General features: G+C 44.0%; 1 protein-coding gene and 1 long non-coding RNA gene across 2 annotated transcripts in view; both read right to left on the bottom strand.

Moving 5' to 3' along the window:
* The window catches only part of Dsor1 (mitogen-activated protein kinase kinase 1), a 29,446-nt gene extending 13,221 nt beyond the window's left edge, over positions 1 to 16,225 (bottom strand). The window contains exons 1-6 of the mRNA XM_065440101.1: positions 16,026 to 16,225; positions 12,492 to 12,717; positions 10,347 to 10,493; positions 8,759 to 8,836; positions 8,529 to 8,580; positions 2,570 to 2,694 (exon numbers count right to left, since the gene is read on the bottom strand). Of these exons, the coding sequence (XP_065296173.1) occupies positions 2,570 to 2,694; positions 8,529 to 8,580; positions 8,759 to 8,836; positions 10,347 to 10,493; positions 12,492 to 12,717; positions 16,026 to 16,120 (723 nt within the window). The 5' untranslated portion in view covers positions 16,121 to 16,225. The remainder of the gene's footprint in view (positions 1 to 2,569; positions 2,695 to 8,528; positions 8,581 to 8,758; positions 8,837 to 10,346; positions 10,494 to 12,491; positions 12,718 to 16,025) is intronic.
* A 772-nt stretch (positions 16,226 to 16,997) lies between these two features.
* Positions 16,998 to 17,724, bottom strand: LOC135907968 (uncharacterized). Its single transcript, XR_010566270.2, has 3 exons — positions 17,412 to 17,724; positions 17,190 to 17,326; positions 16,998 to 17,121 (listed from the first exon to the last, which is right to left on the bottom strand). It is a non-coding gene; the product is annotated as an uncharacterized lncRNA (long non-coding RNA).
* Positions 17,725 to 20,155: the final 2,431 nt, after the last annotated feature.

Below are 20,155 nucleotides of genomic sequence, written 5' to 3'. Positions count from 1 at the left end.
TCTAAAGCAGGGTGCACGGCTGCGTATGCGCTAAGCCACGCTTACAGTCATGCACAAGTACGGAAGACGCGCACCAACCAGCACCCCTTCGCTCCGCCCCTCGCACGCGCTTGATTGCGTTACCACGAGCTCACTCCCCTTCCCCTTTGCTCGCGCGGGAAGGCGGCGCTCAATAGTGAAACCACCCCCTTTCTTTCTCACCCTCGCACACTCACTCGCACCCAAGGCTCAAAGTGCACAGGGCACAATAGGATCATGTGGCACTTTAACTTTATACTGAACATGATGTGGCTTCACTTCCTGTGGTCCCTCTTGTCTCTTGTCCTGCTGGGTGCGATTTGAGAGGTGCGTTTGCAAGCAGTAGCATGCAATTCGACCATTTGACAATCTGTGCCGGCGGAAGTTTCTATTCATTATGTCGGCATTCCTTTGCTGTGGAAGCAAAATCTCGTCGTATTGAAATTGCATACAAACACACTTCGTTATACTGAGGTCCTAATTACATGGTGTTCTATGAACAAGAGGTTGTGAAAAGTCAAATACTTCGTTATGACGAGAATTTCGTTATATTGAAGTTCGTTATATCGAAGTATAACTGTAATATTGGGTTTAATCTCTCACACAAACAGGTGTGTACAGTAGTAGAGCACCAGCTTCTAGGCTTGTTTTATGCAGATGACATCTTGTTGCCAGCTAACAAGCAAAGCGATGTGCAATGTCTGGCTAATATCCGTGTGCAGGAAAGTGAGAATTTAGGCCTGAAATTTAGCATTATAAAATCAGGTGTTATGGTATTCAATGAAAACAGGGAACAGACAGTGTCACTACAAGGCCAGGAAATACCTCTCATAAATATAAATACCTTGGTATATGGATAAACAAAGGCAATAGATACATGAAAACAGGAAAAAAATAATAACAGCAAATGGGAAGAGAAATGCAGCCGTAATGAAACACAGAATGCTATAGGGATACAATAGGGACGGGCTGCTCCGGGATATGTGGAAAGGTGTAATGGTTTCAGGACTTACATTTGAAAATGCAGTTGTTTGCCTAAGTCAGGGGTACAACCAAGAGTCAATGGCAACCAAAGGTCAATGGGACGCCTCACATTGGGCACTCACAGGAAGACTACTAATCAAGCTGTGCAGGGTGATATGGGCAGGACAGGTTTTGAAGTGAGGAAAGCTCACAATAATATTGATTATGAAGAACGACTGAGGAATATCGAAGAAATTATATGGGCTGGGAGAGTGTTCAGATTTTTGTCAAGAAAAACATTAATTCACAGTGGAGGAAAAGAACTAGGAAGCTTACCAGCAAGTATGTGACCAGTATAATGAACAACATGGCAACAAAGAATGTCAAACGGAAAGTCTGAGAGGCTGAGATAATCCCATGGGTGGCAGAAAGGGAAGAAAAACCTGCTATTAGTAACTAATTAAGAAGAAAAAATGAAATAGGAAAAGAAGCAATTTATAACTAAGAGGGAAGCGCATTACTTTTTGAAGCGAGATCAAGATGCCTTAGAACACGCACTTATAAAGCAAGATACAACAAGGAAGAAGAAGCATGTGCTTGTTGCAGTAAAGCTAGGCAAACGATGGAGCATGATTTATTAGAATGTGAAGATATCTGCCCAGCAGTCGATTTAGGCACCTCTGGCCTCCTTGAAGCCCTTGGGGTCAGCGAGAGCAGGGAAAGTAAACATGTCTGCAACAGAGATTAGTAAAAGGCGATTGGAAGATTGATGGATGAAAAGTAGGCAAATGACAAACAACAGCGGTGTACAAAAACAAATTTCCCAATATGGGTTCAGAAAGTTTGGTCATGGGAATTCATTGTTTTTTTTTTCCTTTTGTTTTCTTTAACACAGGTAGGACATTAGGCAATATAATAACAAGAGCTTCGTGTTAAAAAGGGCCAGAAAGCTCACCTTCACACATCCACGGCTGCTCAGTAACGAGGAAGTGAATGTTTCTTCCAAATAGAATGGATTCGAATTGCGTTACATAGTACATATGTGCATGCTGCCTCTGAAGTCATGATGCGTTCAAGTTGCCCGTCATACTTTCTAGTAGTCAGCAACTGCACTTAAGAAAAGACTTGGTATAATTTATGTGTGTGCATGTGTGTGTGTGTGCATGCGTGTCTGTGTGCTTGTGCATGCGTATGCACACATACTCGTGCTTTGGTTCTTTATGCACTCACACAAAGCTTCACTGTATATAGATTCCAACTCGTTGGATCAGCTGCATTTTTTCCCACAAATTTCTGCGCTTCAAACTGTAGGGGTGCGGGACTTGCATGAGTAAACACATTGTATCTGCCCATTATTTTGTATCTGGCAGTGGTTTACCCATTTCTTTCTGAATCTGATACACAACAGGAACAGTAACAGTTCTGTCAGATCACAATATCCTAGCACAAGTTACACTCGTGTCACACAGGGAAATGTAAAGTCGCTTTGAGCGAGTGAACTTCAGCGCACTGAGTGTCACTTTGGCGGCATGCCAAAGTGACACAAATAAATAAATAAATAAATAAAGGGGGCAGCACTGGCACTTACCGACATGTAAGACCGTGTTCCCACAAAAGAGTTTGCCATTGAATCAATCAGTTGCCCGCTTACGCCAAAGTCGCAGATCTTGATTTCACCCCTAGAATTCACAAGCATGTTCGATGGCTTGACATCTGCGAGTGAGGCAACACATAACCAAAGAATGAGATTTTTTGCAGATATCTACCACAACATCTTGAGCACCACTTTTTGAATGAAAATGCTGAACCATAGGCACTTCAACATACTGGCTACAAAGGGTACTCGGAAACGTAATGACTTCAAGGAAAGAAACAACCTTAAAAATTGGATACATCCATGCCAGATTTCATTGGTTGCCCATCCCACTACAGCTCTCAAATCTTAACAACCAATTCAGCGTGGCGTCAAAAGCAACTACATGCTGTGTTCACATGGCGCACTGCACCCACTACGACAGGTTTCATTGGTGCTGTGGTAGTTAGTTGTGGTACGGTAGTTATACAGTGCCATGGTAGTCTGTCTTCCATGCTTGACAGCATGAAACACAGATATCCAGGGGGTGTAAATCTGAGTTAGGAGATCACAAGTTGGATACAGTGTGGCTGTAAGAACATGCAATGAGCAACTATCTGGCTGTGCAGACCATGTCGATGTACTGGTTCAGCCTCATCAGTCTCATTTATCAGCAAAGTAAGTGTTAGGATGCAAAGGCCTAGATGCAAAGAAACCTGCTTAAAAATATAGGTGACACAAGCAAGCTGAAACCACCAAATGAAGGATTTTGCATAGTGAGCACAGAAACTGCACTAATTAAATGGCAGGAGTTAAAAGAGATAACATCAATGTTGCAAAAATGAACTTTCCTTTGCAAATATTGTAATGGGAAGACAAGCTGTCTCAGCTGTTTCAGCCGATCTGTGTTTCTTAAGTATATATATTTTGGGGATGTGGGGAATTCGACGCGTCATGGCGCAGGTGCATTTCACCTGTTTCAGCAATCCCCACGCCTCACTCGCGATGGATCGCAGTGAGGGCGGAGCTACGACGTCACGAACCAGCCCCTGGTGGCTACTGTCGTGACGGTAGCGTATCTCTTCTGCCTTGGGACTGCGCCGGGTACGTACATGCTTCCTCTCGTCCGCCGACACCTTTGTGACTAGGACTGAGCTCACACATGGTGCCTTTGCCCGAGCGGGGAGCGCGTACCTCATGTTGGTCCTTTCCGGATACTGAGCCGAAGAACGGGCGCCTAGTGCTCGCGCGAGGCCGTACCACGATGAGCCGCACTTATCGGAGGCCCAAGCCAAAGGAGATTGCCCGAGCTCTCGCGAGTTGGCCCATTGGTTATCGCAAGCTAAACAGATAACTTTTCCTAGCGGCGTGTCCCAGCTTTAGCCTGTACTCTCGCAGCGACATGCTATAGGCGCCCCTGACTGCATTTTCGGCCCTTGGTGCGGGACCCCTTTGGTTCCCCGCCGCCCCGGGACCAGGCGCTTGTGCAGTGTCGGGTGCCGTCGGATACAATAAAAGGTTTCTGTCTCAGGGCAATAATGTGTTCTTGCATGCGTTTCTCGGTAGCCCCTTGCGGACTGAGCTCGGGCGCAGTGGCGACAGAGGCGACGGTTGACGCGGCCCTGTGGCTCACTAAGCTCGAACCCGCGGTGGTCGGTACTCCGGTGAGACCTGAAGACCCCTCAATACATACACACACACAGTAATCCTTTGTTATAACAAAATCGCTTTATTCAAAATATTGTTTTATTCGAAATTTCTTCCAGTCCTGACCCAAACGTATGCACTTCAAGCCGCATTACATGAAGCGCACGGAGAGCTTGACCAGCTTAGAGCAAAGTGATGAGCAGAGGCATTGTCGCCGCTGAGCGGCGCCGACCCTTTTGCGCATGCAGTGTCAAATTAATACCTCCGACGAATTAGTCTCATGCAGGCACAGAACAGGCCGCAAAAGTATCAAACCCACGACTGATGACCATCTAGTAATGGGCACCAAGAGTGCCAACTGCTCCCAGCTGTTAACTGTGCAGCAAACGGAAGCTATCAAATTCTATGGTGCAGTGCACCTGAATTGTTAATCTCAGTCGCAATCACGACACTGGTGTCCCCCGTGATAGAATCCACATTAAATTTAAGTTTTTCTGACGCTTTGCGATGTCAGAAATCTGCAGTCTCTAGGACGCCAAAAAGTGGCCAAAAGATTGCGGGCAGACTGCACCGTAGCAGTCCATGGGATGCGCCCGATGAGCAAAGTTTTACCTCTCTAACGAACACTTCTGGCGCTGAAGTCTGAATGTGCCAGAATGCAGAAAAGAAATGTCTCTCCGATTATAAGTGCCATGTTTGAATGTGAGGAACTACGTTAACAAATCGGGAAGACGACTTTGGGGACGCTGGTCTAGAAATTTGCTCACCGCTTGCCATAATCAGCCTGCATCGCAATAAAACACCGCTCCTAGCTTCGTTGCACTTTTGACGGTGAAAATCGAGTGATAACTTGATGAAAAGACAAGAAATCATAGCGTCGCCAGCGGCGAGTCGGGCTGTCACAATGGCAGGTTAATGCAAGCTGTTTCCTTTGCGATTTTCTCGAGCCGGTCACACTCGATTCACACGATCCGACTTTGAACAAAACAGTCTAAATGCATGATAGGATCACTGAATTTTGTTCCTACACATTTGTAAATGGTGCGGACACAACTGTGGGCGAACACTGACACTCAAACCGTAGAATTAGCACAGTGTCGTCGACAATGGTGCACCGAAAGGCTCTCATTTTGCAAACTTCATAGCTGCAAACCTCGGGAAAAAATTGCCGAGTGATCGTGCAAAACCCCTACTGCAAAACTGTTCAATTTTCATGATCACGCTGTGTACCCACAATGAGCAGCTAATTGTTTTCTGAGCACAGCAAACACAACCTCAAACTCAAGCCACGGCATTTGCGGCGCTTTACAGCACGATACTCTCGTTGTCTTCCGTGACCTCCGCACCACCCCTATAAATGCGCCCACTGCCGTCCCCTCCTCATTTGCACTCCAGTCTGCAAGCTGTTTGGAGGCCAGTCACTCCTCTCACTCGCCTTCATGTCAACTCCTCACCTCCTCACTGTCAGTTTCGACGTCACTGCCCCTCCAAAGCTGCCCTCTTCCGGCCTGCCCTCCTGAGCACAGTTTTCCGCCAACAGGTGCCTTTCTGCGGTTTCTGCTTCTTGGTCTCCACAACTCCAATCGCCTTTCTTCTGCTACGCGTGAAGCCGATGCCAAGCCCGCCATTGCAACCGCCGCCATCCCCAGTGCGCACTGATAAGGAAACTGAGATACTCTGACAGGCATTTGAAGCTTCTGGCTTCACTGTCGCCCGCCACATTCAGTCACCTTAACGCCGACAGCGCATGCGTTTGGATCTGTGCTACAGGCCATATGATTATGTGTTATTCGGAGTGCTTCGTTAGGCGTGCCTCGCGTGTACTTTTGTAGTCTACAGTGATAAATGGCTCAATCAGTCTTCGGACAAAAGTGTCCCGATTTTGAAGCAGAAAGTTCTGCTGATAAAATAAGTAGAAAAAAGCGGCCGGCAGAAAATTGACATCGCGAAGGAATTCGGCATATCGCCATCTACTTTATCAACTGTATTGAAAAACAAGGGAGCTGTGCTGGATGGCTCTGAAGAGAGCTTCTCGGCGAATAGAAAGAGGAATCGTGATTTGAAAAGCCCCGTAGCGGAAGGTGCACATCTACAGTGGCTGAAGAATGCCAGGAGTGCAAATCTCCCCCTACATGGACCTGCCCTTACTGCAAAAGCCGAAGCTCCTGCCCTCCAAATGGGCCATAAAGATTTAAAGTGCAGCAATGGCAGGCTTGAGCAGTTCAAAAAACAACACGGCGCCACCTCGAAGTCTATTGTTGGCTAAAGCGCAGCCGTACGCAGTGACACTACAGACATATAGCACCAACATCGGCTCTAAGCTTTACCTGAAAAGTATGAATGCAAAGACATCTACATCCTAGAAGAGGCTGCATTTTTCTACAAGAGGCTACCAAATTGCATGTTCACTACCGCTCGCGGATCCTCATCCGGAGGAAAACAGAGCAAGGACCGTGTCACGGTGCTGTTTGGTGCCAATGCAACAGGAGAGCACAAGCTTCCCTTGTTGATACTGGGGAAGGCGGAAAAGCCGTGGCGCTTCCGAAATACACCTAATCCCAAGGAATGCATCTGCAGATGTAACTATGCAAGCATGAATGACTGCTGCTATTTTTTAAGACTACGTGTGCCTTCTGGATAGACCTTTCGACACAAAGAATCGGCAAGTGCTTTTCATAATTGACAGTTGTCCGAGCCACAGGAAGATCGACAACCTCAAGGCGATTGCCGTGGAATTTTCGCCTGCAAACACAACCGCGCTACTGCAACCAATAGATCAGGACATCATTGAGACCACCTGGAAGCCGTACCGCGAAGCTTTTTTGCAGCCAGAACTCGCACCTTCAAAGGTCGCCAACTGCTTTGTGCACGTCGGCTTTTCCCACGCTGGCTTTCCCGCATCGTCGTCAGCGACCCCGACGATTACCAGCCTGACGATGACTGGACTTGCAGCAATCTGTATGAGGCTGTTCATAAAATTGCCGGCCAAGAGGCAGAAGGCGACTTCGAGACACTGGCGTTGGCTGATACTGCTGCTCCCGTGGTCGCCCCAACGATGGATGCAGAGATACTAATTGACACTGTTGGTGACCTTGACGAGGACGAAGAGCCAGCGGACCACATGATGTGCCAACAATGGTACAGATGCATGAGTACCTATGCCTTCTGCGAAATAAGGTTGAATGCATGGGCGGCAACCATGGCCTCGTGCAATGCTTGGTGAAATTAAAGCAGAGGTTGCTCACACCCGGTAAGAACACGAAACAGCCAAAGCTCACTGCCTTTTTTGCACCAGAATAAAGTTTTGCTTAACTGAATACATTGTATTTTGATTTCCTTGTAGTTGTGGCGCAATTAAAGCTTGACTGCTTTAGCTTTTCGGGAGTGGTCGCTTATATCGAATTACCGCTTATAACAAATTTTTTCGCCATCCCGCTGACTTCATTATAACGAAGGATTACTGCGTGTGTGTGTGTGTGTGTGTGTGTGTGTGTGTGTGTGCGTGCGTGTGCGTGCGTGTGCGCGCGCGCGCATACCTGTGAGGCAGTGTGTATAACACTAAAATTGAGCAGGGTTCAGATTCAATTTCGTGCAACAGACATGACATTGGGCACTATGATCATTGGTTAAAAACATATTGTTCAATTTATGTTTGCATGTTATTGCAAGTGTGTACTATGAAAAAACAACAGCAGTGCGTTTTACAGCCATTTTAAGTATCACCCAACTATCACACAGCCATGAGAAGTGTGTTGCAACCACAACCATGACACATCTACATGCCAAGCACATAGCACGCCAACAGCCACCTTGCAAAGTTGTTGCAACTATAGCAGCAATGCTATGGCCTCCGAGATGGGGCCACATGCCACCAGGTTTCGGAAGCCATGGTAATGCCATCAACAAGCTGAGCAGATCTAGCAACCATGGCATGCCAACTTCTTTTACATAATATTGATGCTCTGCAACTATTGCGTGCCACACTATCCCATCATAGGAGAGTGAACTGTGGCACCCAGAGTAACGAAAATTTGAGTCGAGGGTTACCCTAATGTTGCTTGCATTTTGATGCTTCTTCGACCGATAACTTGTGCTTATAAGCGTAAAGTGACATAATTCCTTTTGCTTCCTTGACATGCAAAGGGGAGGTCTAGAGCAAAAAAAGGGTGGACGTAAAAAAAGTGTTGTAGAGTCGTTTCTTTGCATTTAAGTCTTAAAAACACAAAAAAATTTTAATCCCATTAATAGACAAATTTAATAGCATGCCAATGAGATGCAGATAAGAATAACAGAAACCAGGAAGAATGTAATAGCAATATACACATACCACGATGCATTATCTGATGCTTCTCCCTCAGATAATTGAGACCTTTCAGTACCTGCAAAATATGTTTGTTATGTACTCTCTCCTACAACCACATACAAAAACTGCATGCATGCAAGCAAGGCTTTAGAACTTCCAAATTAGAAAGCCCTCATCAATAGTGCATCTAGTTTTTAAGCCTACTGCGCTTGCATTGTTGAAATGCAAGTCTTGCGTAAAAAGGTAGTACTCACCGCTATTGTGACCTTGCCCAAAATTTTTTCAGGTATGCGGCCTGCCTTTTTTAGCACTAAATCTAAGGAGCCACCATCCTGCAATGTTGTTAAACATAAGAGTCAGTCATGCTGCACTGCCAATGCTGATGTACCACAATAGTACATTTTGAGGCAGTTAGAAAAAAGTTATAAGAGCCATCAAAATAAGTTATAAGAGAAAAATAACAAATGAGCAGTTAAAGTAAAGCCCGTGTGACACCGAAGACGCAAACTTGTACGCCGCTTGTTGGTGTTGGTTTGTACGGAGGAAGTTTCTGTATGGTTAAAGCAAACGAAATGGAAACAGACGTGTCCAATTTACCATCTCATTTCCTCTTTTGCACTGTTTGATGTAAGTAGACAGCAATGCTTTTGGTGCAAAAGCAGGCACAGCACAATAATGATGCCAATCCCAAGATTTATTGTTGAGGGCAGGGCACTTCCAAGGTGGCAACTCACAGGTCTGAATTGCACACATCATAAAACAAGCTTGCCAATGTGAACATCAGTAGTGACAAGAGACTCTTTATTCACCAGTCAATGCTGGCCAGACACCTAGAAATTCAAAGGCAACTTCCACTGATGCAGATAATCAACTGGTTCAATTACAAGCAATTACAAGCGGCTGCCTACGAACACACCTCTCAAATCGCATGCTGCACAACCAAGAGTGAGCACCAAAACGGAGCCGCGTCATGTTCCATATGAAGTCCAAAGGTGATGGGACCCTATCATGCCCTGCGTGCTGTATGCTTTGGGCACAAGTGAAAGCATGCAAGGGTGAGCCGAGAAGGATGGTGACTTGATGAGAGTGCCTTTAGGCATTGCACCTTACCGCGCAAGCAAGGAGAAAGGGGAAAGGAGCAGGCTGGTGTGAGTCTCCTTTTCTAGTGCAGCCTGTGCACCCTGTGCACCCTGTTTTAGAGGTAATCTGCCACATGGGCAAAGAGCGTGTGTGCCAAATGGCATGGCATCATGTCCACTGTCTTTCCGTGCCTTTCGTTTCAGAGGTTGCATACAAAATGTTATCTTGAGCTTTGGAGACATGCTGAAGCGAGAGGCAGACGGTGCATTCACTTCCCACAGCAGGCATTTTTCATGATGGCATTGTCCCACTGCGGGCGGCATTATTAGCTGCAGGGTCGGAGTGGACGTGAAAGTGGGGCTGGCTTCATGTTGTATCACCAATGTGAACGTATTGTCAACACGGCTTCAAACTGTATCTTTCATCGCCGCTTCTCAAACTCAACAAAATTAATTGTTTTGTCATTCAAATTTGCTTTTTCCAACTTCCCAATAATTTGGAAAATTTGCAACCCTTTCCGCGCAAGAAATATCCACCGGCAACTGTACTTATTTGAGAAGCAAATTATCGATTTTACAGACTTCTTTATATAGAGGTTTAACTGTATAACCAAAATTTGTAATGGGGCCTGGTCAGTGGCCCTTTAATGGCATTTAAGGCTGCCCATGCAAGAGGATTGTTAATTGAGTCACCTGGAGCCCTTTTGTGCAATCATGTGAAAACCAAGCATTAAAAATGAAGTCAAGGAGGAATGCCACTCACCATGTATTCCATGCAGACGTTGATTTCACCATCGCTGTAGAAGGCTCCGTAAAAGCCCACTATGTGCGGAGAGTTGCACTCATGAAGCACCTTCAGCTCTCTGATGATCTGGTTCCGAATGGCAGGTTTGACTTCCAAGTGAATCAGCTGCATCAGAAAGGACGAACCACTGTTAGCATTGGTCACCCTACCCCTTGATTTGCTAGGATTTTTCACACCAAAGCAAGCAAACAGCTGCATGCGCCTTCTGATGAAGCAAAAGAAGCCATAGATGTTTAAAATTTTGCAGTGTTATGAGGCACATTGCATCTACCTTCTCACCAAATTTCTTTCCCATCTTATATCTCAGCTGTTATTAAACACACAACAAAGATTAGGTGCTGTCCTCACTTGCACTGGGTGGAATTCCTAGGTGACAATGTTAGATATGTGTAGTTCATTATGAAAGCAATGCAAGGTTAGGATGAGAGTGAAGCTCAAGCTACAAACAAGATACATGCTAATACAATGCTGCTTTGTTTATTATACACCTATATATTCCCAAACCATGACCTTGAGGACAGCAAAGTAATGGAACTACTTCTCAAAGCCAATCTAAAAGTACAAGGCACACAGATGCTTGTACTATGAAAGTAACATGACAATGCCATTAAATTCACAAAGTACAGAGCCTGCACTCAAAGCTGCATTCACTTTTGCAGCACAATGCAGCACAGGTAGCACAAAATTCAGCCCACAATACTCTGATAACACGACATTTATAGTGCAAAAGCACTGAAATTTCCTTGCGCTGTGCTGCAATGAGACTGAGGGCAAGGATTATGGCAAATAGGTTCTGCAGAAATTTGCAAGTTGTAGGAAATTTCATGAAAGGTATACCTGCCAACCTGTGAAGGTAATAAAATTTGTAAAAATTCTTAAATTTAGTAAAACTTAATGCAAAATTCGTAAAATTTCAGAGCAAGCCCAAATTTGTAAACTTCACGGAAAATTCAGGAGAGTTGAAAAGTGTGGAAAGTGAGAAATTTACATCCAGCCAAAAGTACAATGAAGCTACAAATGTTACTCCATTTAAGATGGTGGACTAGTATACAGGGTTAATAAAGGGAAAATCAGACGTCCACCATTCGTAGCAATTGCTACAAAGGAAACCCATACAGGTTCCTTGAAAGAAAAGCTACTACGTCAGTATACAGGGTGTTTCAAGCAACTTGAACCAACAATTTTTAAAGAGTGGTTAGTCGCAGCTGAATGAAACCAATGAGATATGGTTTGCCGTCATGTGGCGCTCCTTAGTGTATTCTTTATGCTCTACTTAATTAGTCTTTAACTAAGATGAATTATGCAAAGCTTTTAATATTCACTTTAGGGTCAAATGTGTTTTGTTGCATTGAAGAAACGACCGATAAAATATCTTGTGGCAACATACATGCTGCATGGTGATTTTTTAAATTTTTTTGCATTTAAAGAAAGCCCACAAAGTATGATATAAAACCATGTGGCTGCACTCATGCGCTATCATATTGCAGCACTCTCAACCACGCTTCATGTAAAAGAACCGTGCGCATGGACCGTGGCGAAGTGAACAGTCATGGCTCTAGGCAACGGCTTCATAGTGTGCCAGTATTTTTGGAGGTGGCACACGGAAAGGAAGCACCATTGTCCCTGATAAGCGATAGGCTCGACGTACAGTTTAGAGCATTGCAATACGACAGTGCACAAGCACAGTCACATGGTTTTATTTCATATTTCACGGGCTTTCTTTAAACACTGAAAAAAATCACCACGCAGCATGTATGGCACCACACAAAAAATTGGATCAGACCTTTCTGAATCCCCTCTACAATGCAACAAAAATGCACTTGTCACTAAAGTGAATATTAATTTTTTTCATAATTCATCTTAGTTAATTAACTAATTAAGCAGAATACAAAAAATACTCTAAGGAGCACCACATGACAGCAAACTATATGCCATTGGTTTCATTCGGCTGCGGCTAACCACTTTTTTTTAAATCCTTGGTTCAAGTTACATGAAACACCCTGCATACTAGTGTTCTACCGTAAGTCGCTAGAGAACTGCTGAGTGGACATTGCTACAGCACTGTGCAGTCAGAAACGGCATGGAAAAGTCAAGTGGTCGCACCTTCCGGGCCATGATGAAGCCACTAGGTCGATGCAGCACCTTGGTGACAACTCCCCCATTTCCAGCACCAAGCTCACCAAGGTTCTCGAAGTCATCGCTGCTGAGCTCGCCAACTTTCTGCTTCTGGGACAGGAATGCCTCCAGCCGCTTGCGCTGCTGTTCATCCAAGTCCAAGCCTTCGAGTGTTTTCTGCAAGTCTTCGATGCTCGTGTTCTGTGTCGATTTGCTGTAAGAGCCAAGGTTAAATGACATAGCGGCGTGACAAAGTTGTTTTGCAATTTGTCAAGTAAATTCGAGAGTTTTAAGATTCAAGACACTCAGCAGAAGAAGTCAGAATTTTGACAAACATTGTTGAAAATATATGACGGAAAAGGTGCTACTGCTTCACAATGATTTAACCATAAGCTGCATTCCAAATAGGTGTTTTCAACATCACTTTAGAAACATCCATAGAAGTCTGCAATGTGTGGAAGGCTGTACATAAACGTTCAACTACCTTAAGGTCTGGCTTCGAGGGGCAAATGAGACCTCCAAGTAAACCAGCTGCAGGTTTTAGCAGATCACAAGTATAACCATTGTATTTTAAACATTGCCTAAGAAATGCACAAGATGTAATAGACATAGTATTCCTGTTTATCCTATGTACTGCAAATATGCTTCTCCTGCTATGGTAATGTGGCCTGCAGTATTTCGAACTAAATAAGAAAACATCAACTAGTGCTGATCATGGGATCTTCATTTCCAAAAAAACTGAAGCTTCAACCAACTTGCCAATCACGACAATTTTCTGTTTCATGGTATTTATTACAATTACCAAAGATTTCAGTGCAAATAATGCTTAATCCAAGATTGCACATCCTTGCCTGTTCCATAAGCTTCATCATCATTAATCTTTTTTACAATTATCTTTTTACCAACCACTCTTTCCGTGCCAGGAACATGGTTTCAATGTAAACTGCATATTGTGCCCCAGATTACCTTGTGCGTACTCCTGAGTGAAAGAGCTCACCACCCCATTGCCACTGAAGTTCATGCAAAGTCATTCTGTAACTTTGCTACTTTTATGTTGCATTGCTCTCATTTAACATAAAAAAATGTGCAAGCTTCTACATTAACTTGTTTCTCCTAAGTTATTGTATTTTGCATATTTATTTCTCCACATATACATTTTTATATGAGTTCCTACATTTGAATTAAACCTTACAAGTTGAGTTTGTTTCTGCGTGTGCAGTTGCTTTTTTTTTTTCGTACAACCTTATAATCATTCTAAAGTTCCTATGCCCTCTTATGAGCGAGAGGAAGGAGAACCGAGGAGCCTGATTTTGTCTTTTTGTTGGTCACAACCATATGAAGCCAATAGAAGATGAATATAAGGAAAGCATAGGACAACTTAGTTGTTCTTTTAATTGAAATGTAGAAATGATAAGGTAAAGGTCAATGCAAGTGGATGAAAAAAGAATATAACTTGGCCCAATCAGCAGCAAGTTGTTTTTCATTTATTATCATTTCCCTGAACCTTTTCAGTTCTACACTTCAATTAAAGCAAGCAATTTTTCATACACTTTCCTTGGCTTCACTGCCTGTTTGTTCCATATTCACTCTTATGTATTACCCTAAAATTTTTATAAGCAACGCATCTAAATATACATAGATATTTGCCTGAGAGAGCTTTACACAAAAACAAAACAGTGTTTATATGGTGTGCTTTTTCTATATAATTGTTGCTTTCCTATTTTGAGAAATGACTATACAGTGCTAGCAGTTCCACATACAGTTCACGTGCCACCAGGCCAATGGCAAAGTTGCAAACAGCATTTTCTCATGAGCCAGTTATCGCAAAATGCATTACAGTGTACGACACAGTAACAGACAGCATAACAGACAAAAGCAGAGATAGAAGTGGAAGTCAGGATAGGAAAGAAGACTAAATGAAAGCCATGGCTTGACAGTACAGGTTGCCAGTGCAGGAGCGATTGGTCTTGCACAAATCACACTGTGGGAAACGGTGCAAGTCTTGTTAGGTACAATAATGCACTAGCTAACACTAACTCTGCTTTGCGCTTACTTAGACAAACCACAAGCTTCTTTTCAACAGTTTCAAGGTGCATAACATGGCAAACTACCACATGGAATTTCAGTATCGGGAACTATGTCGTCTCATATTAAAATATCTGAGGTCTGCGGGTAGCTGATAATGAACACTGGTAGCCAACCAACAAAGTTTCATAGTGATCACAATGAGCTGGTCTACTCCAAGAACAGGAGACAAACTAATGACACTGAAGGTTCGCCATGCTGTTTAGAACTGCCGTTTTCCACAGCAGAAGTTATATTAAATCTAGAGTGTGGTTTAGGCGCAAGGGCACAAGAGTGCCATGCTAAGAGCTTATTTCGCAGTCATTTGTTTTTTTGGTTTAGTTTACCACGCACAAGTATGAGGAGTGGGGCCTTCCTGCATTAAAGGATTCAAGTGCTCACACCTTAGTACATAGGGTGATGTAGTGTGAATTCGAGACGACACTAGTTTTTTAAACGTACATAATTACACACCAACTTGTGTTAAGCAAGCAGAATCTTGAACATATGCAGCGAATTCTGTTGTGAAAAAAGTCGCGCATTATTACTGGCCAACGTACTACTTGCGAGCTTATTCTGCGCCACACTTGTCCCGCGAGAGAATCGAAACAATTTACTGAACGGGCGCGGAAACAAAAAAATCGTGTAGAAAAAAAAAACTATGCCCTCTGCGCGCAGCACCGTAATGTTTGCGAGCACCTCGCCTTGCCACCTTCGCATAAGATTGTACACCTTTGTCGTGAGGCGGCTGCGCGTCTTGGGCGTTACACGAGAGCACCGGTCGGTCGGCTTTGGTGGTCGAGATTGCGTCTCGACGGACCACGCACACGGCGCTTCTGGCAGGTCGGCCCGATCCTCACAAAGAACACTGTCACGACGCCCGCCCGTTTCTGGCAAATTATTCCTACAGCGTCGCCACTGACGCGTGTCGCCCGAGACATTCGTAGACTTCCGCGAAAAACGAGAATAAATGAAAACGACAACACACGTGCCTCAAAGGGGAGCGGCTCAACCACAGCGGCGCAATCGAGGCCGAGTGTGTACCACCAACGAGTGGCTACATGCGAGTACAAATAACTAAAGAAAGCAAAAATAGAAAAGACGGTATGGCAAAATCTGAAGAAGGCCCTCACAATATGTGATGTGCCGTTTTTGAAAAGTAGCAGCTTTCCGAAAAGACAGAATACGTATAACGAAGGCAAGATGCGTCAGCGAAGGCTGGCTGTCACCCGGAATGCCTGCCGAAGCGCCACAACACAGCAACGCGAGTTGCGGTAAACTGAGCGAGGCTGCGCAGCTCTAAACCGCAGTGCACGCAATGGCACTCGTCAAATCGTCAAGTGAAAAGAGACTACGAAGTAGACTGGTGAAGCTGAGCTCCTGTCAATTGTTGACGCAGAGAATGGTGAGTTTTGAAAGGTCAAGTTGGGTGCCTCCGGTGGCATCGTTTTTACTTACTCGTTTGTCGGATCGCACCCCGAGTGATCTAGTGGCTCTATGGAGCCCGGCGGAAGCTTGAGATTTAATTTGTTTTTTCCAGGGTTTCGGCTCATGTTAGCCGCTTTCTTCGCGCAGCATACAATCGTACAAAATGCGAACGCTACAACTCCGCCGCGCTGTGCACCTTCTACAAGTTTGCGGTAGTGATAAAATAAACAAAAAAATAAATTATGTATAAAACAGTGGCTAGAAGGCGCCACAGTAGCATTCATCACGTTGCCAACTGTTTCTGCAATGATGGCAAACTGCGGACCAAAGATCAGAAATAAATCAAATAATGGCTTATGGGTTTATTGAAAAAAAACAACAAGGCACTGCAAGTTTTAACCTAGGTGGTGAATCATCTGTTAATTTGCAGTTGAACTAGTAACTTGGAAGCGTGGTTGTCATGGCCCTTCTGAGAGTTGTTTCTCCCAAATCTAGACGCGGGTAACAAAACTATGAGATATTTTTAAAGAATGAATACCTAGCAGCGCATTATGGTGTTTTTGTAAGACCACACGTCACGCGGCTGCACATGGGCACCACTGATTACGCACACGCATATTGCATGATAGCACCCATAGAGCTTCCTATTCTACACAGGTAATAGAAGCGTAGCAGTTTGTCTGCAAATTGACTCGACAGAAGTTCTTCCACTATTAAGATGTTATTAATCGCTGTTCATTTTTGTACATGCAGTTCCGGAGTACTTCAGTTAGCCTCCGTGATTCCGCAGCACCGTTTTCACCGGATAACGCTCCCCGGATATAGCATTCCGTTCCATCTCTGAGCCCATAGTTTTGGTTTTGGTTCTACAGTCTTGACATGTTCAGTCGTCACTGCAGAAGGAGCATCTGTGAACGAGCTGAAACTACCTTGGCTGAAGTACAGCGTAACTGAAGTGCGCCAGAAGATGTGCAAACGAGAGGCGTCATTGACGACAAGATGTCCAGTGCACTTCAGCGAGTTTATTTTCGAAAAGGCGCGCTATCGTTGAAACCTAAAATCCGGTCTGCTTCGAAAACGCTCATTACTGTGGGCTTGACACCACGTGCTTCCACGCTGAAATTTCCTGGAATATGCGCGAGTGACATCAATTCGAGAACATTCATATATATCTTTAATAATAGCTGTAGTTACCTGCTGCACTGAGGCTGAGAGCTCCAGCAACAACCGTGAAGAACACGATAGCTGCAATTATACAGCAAGCGGCCGTACATGCCGAGCTTCGAAGCCTGTAGTCCATGTCAGCTGGACGCGGCCGGGGTGCGAAAACCCTATTGTATCCAGACGGACATAAGGGAAGACAATGCATTTTCCCACAGAATATGTCTTACGCACATAGAAGCACTATGGCCTTACCTCATACTCGCAAGCAGCAAGCACGCTTTTTCTTTCTTCTCGATGCAAACGCTGCGCTATTATCAATGAATTTTTTTTTTTTACCTTGCAGCTCGCATTCCCCTCGTGCGCACGCACGAGGTCGCAGTCTAGCTAGCACACATATAGAGAAAAACTTACGAGAGGTGTGAAAAGACGGCCTTGAGCCACAATGTGTTACTCTGCACTGGGGTCGACAGAAGGATGAAGAAAAACAAGACCACCACTTGGCAGCATTTTTGTAATGAATATGAAACTATTGGTAATTTATTCCTATACTGTCATCGTCTATAAAAACACCATTTCGACAGCCTTAGATCCTCTCGAGAGTCCGCTCTGGGCTTTTAGCCCTAAAAAATGTACTAGCGGTGCTAACGTGACATAAGCCTATATCTTATTTAAAATTGTCATGCTATCTGTTATACTTCATTTACTTCCAAATTGTTCTAGCTTTAATATTTTGTTACTATGACCATCGTAGATAGGCGAGGGTTGCCTTATTGGCTGTAGGTTTCCACCAGCTGTACAGTTTCCACCAGGACAAGGACCCAAAACAATGGCATAAGAAAGTTGGCTAACTTCACCACTGGGTTGTATAATGAAACTGTTTTTTACAAACATATCTGCAAAGTTTTTCGTATACATGGGATGATGTCATATTCGCATACATACTAGGTTCAACTGGCATTCTTGGTAGAACGGAAAACTAAAGGTGGCTCCGTGGAAATGTCCGCATCCAACTTGCCCACAGAGCAGGGGCGGCTAACCTCCAATATTTCCTCTTGCTTCTCTTAGTACACGGTCTGCCAAGTAATGGAGTGCCATCCTGCACCGCTATCAACATATGGATAAGGAACCACCCCCCGCCCCCCCAACCAACCAGAAATATTTTGTTCGCCACCTCTGCCAAAGAGACGCAATATAGTACCAGCTTCCAAATTTTTGCTGGCTACGACTAGAGAGCTGCAGCTCTTAGCTAGAGATATCTTCTTTCTTCATTGAGGACACTTAAAACTGCAAACACCAAGTTATATTGTTAAAGCTAGAATTTACTTTGGAGGCAGAAAACTATCTTTGCAGAGTCCCATTGGCACAATCCTCTTACCTCACTTATCCTCCAAGGTGGCACAGTTTACTGATCTAAAGTGCAAAAGGCAGACTAAAATGTGGGATTTCAAATCAGCGGCATAGCCTACAACGCATGACCTCATACCTCTCGATGAGAATGTAGACAGGGGCTGGTTTTACGTCTGTTTACTAAATTTTGGCAACACCTTTCACACATGGCACTCGAAATTACTTATTTACAAGAGCTCTGGTCTTGTGTTCTAGGTTTATGGCAGACCTGTATTTATGTGCTATCGCGCACAGTTTCATACAGTTACTAGAGGGAACTGTGGCACTAGTGTCTATGGCAGCCGCAAGTAGGGCAGTTCAGTCTTTAGTCTTCTTCAGTCTTTAAATGGCTTCGTGGCTGTGCAAAGCGATCATTTTTAAGAAAGTACTGCGCAATAAACAATTAAGTAGACATTAAAATTGTCAAACAGCAGAATTCAAACACAGGATCTCTAACACAGAAGCCCAATATTGAATCCGCTAAGCCATGGACAAGCAGAACCACTACAATTAACAGCGAATATGCTGTTATATTACCTTCCCCACTGAAACAAATACAAGCTGCTTTGAAACTTGGGCCCAGATAAAGTGTAACAAAGCCACACCATCTTAAGCTCTAGGCACGAAGATCAGACAAAGCCAGGTACTACGCATCATTCCCATGGCTGCTGAATGACTGCAGTGCCAGTTCCCTTCAGTAATTGAAGGAACCTCTATTGCATACATGTACATTTGCAAGAACTTTGTTCCCACGCGATTACTCTGGCCGCACTACATTTTTGTACTTTTTTGTGTCTGCAAGCAGAAGCACTGTACTTTGAATGTCCCGAGCCCCACTACTGGCCAATATGCAGGTACATAATGTTGCCACAGGCAAGCACCTTAAGAAGGTACTGGTTTAATAAAGCAGACACGCGAGAACAAAGAGATTCAGGATATATGAATGTCCGTAATCTGCAAGTATGCAATTCTGCCAAAAAAATTTTTATGTCCAGCAAGTACCTTGCTATTGCCTACAACTTTTTAGACGCCATAAGCGACATTCCCCACTCCAAGATACGTTTACTCTTACAATGCAACTTTCAAAGCTACAAATCAATAATAATGGGCATCCTGAAACCAACTACACAGGAAAATAAGGCTTGGAGATGGGCACACAATTGCAGAATTCACAATGTTAAATTTATGTTGACATATCCCGCGTTAATAGAATTTACACACACATGGCAAGGCTGAAGGGCAGAATTACATACCCAACTTATATGATGAGTTGTCAGAATTTGTTTTCATTCAAGATGCACAGTGAGTTACATAGTTACATAAAGCTTTGCACGCTTTAGAAAAGTGCCATGGTGTATTGGCACACGTATGTTAACCCATCTCCTGTATGATCATAAAAAGCTATCATTACTATGGCCTATAGGCCAATATCTGGCTTTGGCAAGTCAGTAAATTGCCAAAAAATTTTTTTTCGTATAAACATTACGATCCTTTTCACATCTGCTTTCAAAGATTTGACTAATCAGTGCGCTCGGAAAATAATGAATTGAAAACATGACGCCAACAATTTTATAAGGCATAAGATACTCTTAAAAAAATACTACATAAAA

This window comes from Dermacentor albipictus, chromosome 1, assembly GCF_038994185.2.
Source record: "Dermacentor albipictus isolate Rhodes 1998 colony chromosome 1, USDA_Dalb.pri_finalv2, whole genome shotgun sequence".
NCBI classification, from domain to species: domain Eukaryota; kingdom Metazoa; phylum Arthropoda; class Arachnida; order Ixodida; family Ixodidae; genus Dermacentor; species Dermacentor albipictus.
The sequence above is the reverse complement of the archived record's forward strand: the minus strand, read 5'-3'. Positions and strand labels throughout refer to the sequence as shown.